Source organism: Anoplophora glabripennis, unplaced genomic scaffold, assembly GCF_000390285.2.
Source record: "Anoplophora glabripennis isolate ALB-LARVAE unplaced genomic scaffold, Agla_2.0 scaffold4517, whole genome shotgun sequence".
Lineage (NCBI taxonomy): Eukaryota > Metazoa > Arthropoda > Insecta > Coleoptera > Cerambycidae > Anoplophora > Anoplophora glabripennis.
This window is the reverse complement of record NW_019420644.1, coordinates 1,093-6,106: the sequence shown is the minus strand read 5'-3', so window position 1 is coordinate 6,106 and position 5,014 is coordinate 1,093. Positions and strand designations below refer to the sequence as shown.

At 31.8% G+C, this 5,014-nt stretch overlaps 1 protein-coding gene across 1 annotated transcript; it reads left to right on the top strand.

Annotated features, from left to right (window-relative positions):
* Positions 1 to 1,712: 1,712 nt before the first annotated feature.
* LOC108916667 (glutamate receptor ionotropic, kainate 3-like) lies at positions 1,713 to 3,803 on the top strand (the record flags this gene model as incomplete). The annotated part of the gene is made up of 3 exons (XM_018722968.1): positions 1,713 to 1,931; positions 2,081 to 2,290; positions 3,719 to 3,803. Coding segments are annotated over 3 exons (514 nt in total), but the record flags the coding sequence as incomplete, so codon positions are not given.
* Positions 3,804 to 5,014: the final 1,211 nt, after the last annotated feature.

Below are 5,014 nucleotides of genomic sequence, written 5' to 3'. Positions count from 1 at the left end.
CACTATTGTTAACTTATTGAAAACTGTAAGTAACTGAACTCAAACTAAGTTTTACAGGGTATTTCAGAAAGACCTCCCGTAAATAAGATTTTTTTTGTTTTATGAACTCTATGTCTATCTCCTCTTGTTTTCGATATACAGAGCGACAAAATAAAATTTTTTAAATAAAATTTTACGAAAATTGCCAAACGATGCAAAATACTCTTATGAAATTTGGTATTCCGGTTTTTTTAAGGATGCCAAATACGCTGGTCTAATTATTTTTTGTATATTTCATAGAGGACGCTAGTTATGCTACATTCCTGTTATATTTTAAGTTGCAATTTTTTTAAGGTTAGGTTTTTTACCATTTACCCTCCAATTTCTGATGTACAATTTTATTTTCTAAAAATAATGTACTCTTGTTAGAACTTCCTAATATGGACGGTTTTCGAGAAAAAAGGCTTTTAATTGAATACGTTAGAAATTGGAGCCCGAATGATAAAAACCTAACCTTAAAAAAATTAGAACTTAAAATGTAATAGGAATGTAGCATAACTAGCGCCCTATATGAAATATGCAAAAAATAATTAGACCAGCGTATTTGGCATCTTAAAAACCCCGGAATACCAAATTTCATAAAAATATTTCGCACCGTTTGGAAATTTTCGTAAAAATTTTATTAAAAAAATTTATTTTGTGGCTTTGTATCTCGAAAACAAGAGGAGATAGACATATAGTTCGTAAGACAAAAAATTCTTATTTTTTGTAGTACTATCACCCCTGTATTTATGGGAGGTCTTTCTGAAACACCCTGTATAATGTTTACTATACAAGTTCTTAATTAAATACCCTGCAAACATTAATTGTAATAAATTAACTAAAAAGTTTCTATCAACATGACTTGTTGAAATTAAAAAAATATCATTTTTATTCAGATGCTTGACGTGGACTGATGAAAGTGCAGAATTCAGCAAATTTTTGTTCCTTCATTAGTAAAGTCATTAGCCCGCGTTAAATAAATCATCATCGACCTTTTTAAGAGATATTTAAATAAGTGTGATATACAGGGTGTTTACTGAAGATTGGGCCATACTATAAGGCTTAGCTTCCTTGTATGAAAGTAAGGTGAATTTAATCAACTTACCTTAGTACTATCTTGCTTCCTTAAGAAGTTAGGCACCAGAAAGTAATTTTTTATTTCACTTTTTTGCGATAATTTATTTATTATTTGGGTAATTTTACTCAAATTCTGAAAATGTTGTTTTTTTTTGTCTTATAAACATCTGCTTGTTTTTTGCGATAAATATAAAAGGCGTTCTGAGCGTGCTTGCCACTACATTGTTTAACTTAACTTTAACTTAAATAACTTTAAACGTTATTTTCTGTAAAACGGTGCATTTTTAAAGCAAAATACTTTTCCAAAATTTTAATAAAATTACCCAAATAATAAATAAATTACCGTAAAAAAATGAAATAAAACACTACCTTCTCGGGGCCATAACTTCTTAAAGAAAAAAGATAGTACTGGGGTAAGTTGATTTAACTTTATTTTCATCTAAGGCAGCTGGCACTAAAGTATGGTCTATTCTTTAGTAAACACCCTGTAATTTTTTAATTCCAAAATGTTACAAGTATTTTTATATGTTTTGGGGGCATAATTCAGCTTTAAAGTTTGGTAAAGTATATCACTGAATAGTTCTTTGCGTATTGCACATATTTATTTTACACAGAGTTCCCATGAAGGTCTGACGGGTTTGATAAAATTCAACACAGAAGGGTTCCGAAGCGATTTCCAATTAGACTTATTCGAATTAAGGGAAGGAGGGATAACAGACATCGGCACGTGGAATACGTCTAATGGTCTTTCAGTTACCAAAAAATCAGTAGAGCAACCAGTACCTGATGGTGATAGTTTGAAGAATAAAACTTTTATAGTTATTACAACATTAGTAAGTATATTTGAAAACACTTTTTGGAAAAAATAAACTTCTAACGTTTGATTCTTATTTATAATGTAAAAAAATGATCGTGTTTTCCTTTACTATTATTTTCGAAAATTGGTACAACAAATTTAAACTGAAGGTTGATAAAATTCCAGACAGATCCTTATGGGATGCTCAAGGAAACCTACGAAACTCTAACAGGAAATGACAGATTTGAGGGTTTTGGTATCGACCTAATTAAAAAATTATCTGAAATGGAGGGCTTTAATTACACCTTCATATTGAGAGAAGACAAACAGAACGGAGCAAAAGATCCGAAACCACCACACCGATGGTCTGGAATGATTGGAGACCTTCTCGAATATGTAAGTCGAGATTCTTTGTTAGAAATACAATTTAAACATTCTAATCTTTCGGTGGGCTAGAAATTTAAGACGTTTGTTTTGGAATCGTTGCTGTTGAGGCCATGAGTTCGAGTTGTACTACATAGATGAGAGTAAATAAACACCCTCTATGCAGCTATTGTACAATGGAAGAATTTTGGGTTGGGTCAGTGCGGGAGGTTATTACCAATCGCTTAACAACAAATTTTAGGTTTCACCTACTTAAACTTCTTTTTAATGGCCTCAGTACTTTATTATTATAGGGCTATAATAATTTAGTTTATTCTATGTTTATTATATTACCTAAATTCAAATTTCTTAGATTGGAATTTTGAGTACGTAATCTAATCAGTAATTGACATATACTTGACACCTCTGTTAAGTGTCATAAATAGTAATTTTCTCTTGGCACAATTTGATACATTTATTTTCAGCAGGAATTTTTGAGCACGTAATGAATTATTAAAATGGATTTTACTAGAATACGGCTCAAGCTATTAAAATCTAACAAGAGTGCCTTTTTTATGCAAAATATGATAAATTTTCATAATTTCGGTTCAGGAAGTAAAAAAATGCGTACAAATGAAAATTGTAAAGTTTGCCCTATGGTCCCGTATTTTCTTACGCCCCTGTAGTCAATTTTGATTTGTATATTATGCCGATTATTAAGCATATAAATACTAATACAGCCCCAAAATTTCGTGATTTAATATTAAACCGTTTTGAATTTATGCTTTAAAAACTGTTTCCTGAGTTACCCCTTCCAGCGGCTGTATCTCTCTTCGGGGCCGCCATATTTCGACATGTTTTACATACTCTCCAATTTTGAGTACTTACTCCCATAATATATTATTAGACGCTTGTGTATCTTTTATTTTTTTTTTATTACCACAATCGCTCATAGAAAGAACTACATGGTTTGTGTGTTAATTAAATTAAAAAAAAATGTTTAAATTTAAAATTCGATAAAATTCATATCGAGCAATGTGACAACGGCGCGGCGGAAAACACGAGGTACTAAGCTGTCCAGCAATACGCAATTCAGTTGGTATCTGGAATTCGACTCTGTCTGAGTGATTTTTGAGTACCACTATTTCCTTTTCTTGAGGCGTTTTCCAGCGAGTGCGCGAACATTGGATCCGAAGGTGTCGTGCGTGCATCGAAAATGGTGATGGACATTTTGAGCATGTGTTGTAGTTTGTTTTGTACTTGTGTGTTTAAAAATTACTGAATTTTGCTTTTTGGTAAATATTAATACTCGCTGTATTTAAAAAACTGTTAATCTTACGCCCCTGTAATATACAACTTTTTTGTTCATTTATGATTACTCTATATCATGCTGAAATAATGGCAGTCAAACTTCTCACACCATGTATTGAAACTGCAAATACTTAATATTTTCAATTTCAGAGAGCGGATCTGGCCATAACAGATTTCACTATTACTTCTGACAGGGAGGAAGCCGTAGATTTCACAGTACCTTTCATGAACTTGGGTATGTATCAAAACGTAATGTCATCTAGAAACAGTAGTCCAGACGGTATCTGTTTCAAAAAGCCATATTTGGGTGAATCGTATATCCACGGAGATTTTTGCCTTTTTGGCTTTCAAATATCACTAGAAATGAAAATTTTTCTATGCGCATAAAAAAAACGTGGGCTTAATTTTTGGCGGCACAATATGTAAAAAAAATCGAAAAATGTCATATTTTTCTTCCTATTTAATTATGTATCTTTTCAAGAGTTGGTTTTAGGCGAAAATGGAAGAGGAAAAAATTTTTGTAATTAAATTTTTTACAAAACAAGACTAGTTACAAATCGAATGAATCATGACTATTATGGTAAAAATCGAAAAAGTCGCAAAAATGGGGTTAAAAAACAATACTTTTTAGGGAATTTTTTTGGGGTATTTAAATTGGGTACAGGACTTTTATACTTGGCTCAAGAAAACTTCATGTTATGTAGAATCATTACACCAAAGTTCATCAAAATCGGTTCTATAGATTTTGTATAATAATATTGCAATCCAGATTTTGAAAAAAAAATTGCAAATTTCAAAAATTTTGCACAGCAAAAACCATGGCCCTTAGATACTTGAAAATTTAATCCTATATAGAAGGGCTCTCAAGGTTTCAAACTTTTTTGAAAAAATTCTAATCCGTCAATTAGGAGAGCTCTGCCGCTTGTTTAAACACTGTTCGAATTTTTGTACTTATAAACAATTAGAATAACTTTGTGAATATTCAATCAAATCAAATTTTTTAAAGCAGGTTTTAAAAGTTCTTGGAAATACGCTTCTTTAAAAAAAAACAGATTGATTGGTCAATTAGTTACGTAGTTATAGCCGATCAAAGTTAACCGTCATTTACACTAAATATACTGGGACATCTGGGCTAATTTTTAAACATTTTTAAGCGCATCGCGGTTTTGAACTCGCCGATTCAATTTCGAGCAGGTCGAAGCGGCCGCGCTTTCTGCTTCCCCCACCGCCACCACCCGTACGATTTTCTTGAATGTCTCGCTTGCATAAATAACTTTAAACCTTTTTAAAGTAGGTTGCCAATGAAGAAAAGTATTACAAACTTAGACGTGGTAAGTACTCGGAATACCAAAGGTATTTTTCGAAAAATTAGCCCGGATGTCCCAGTACATTTAGTGTAAATGACGGTTAACTTTGATCAGCTATAACTACGTAACTAATTGATCA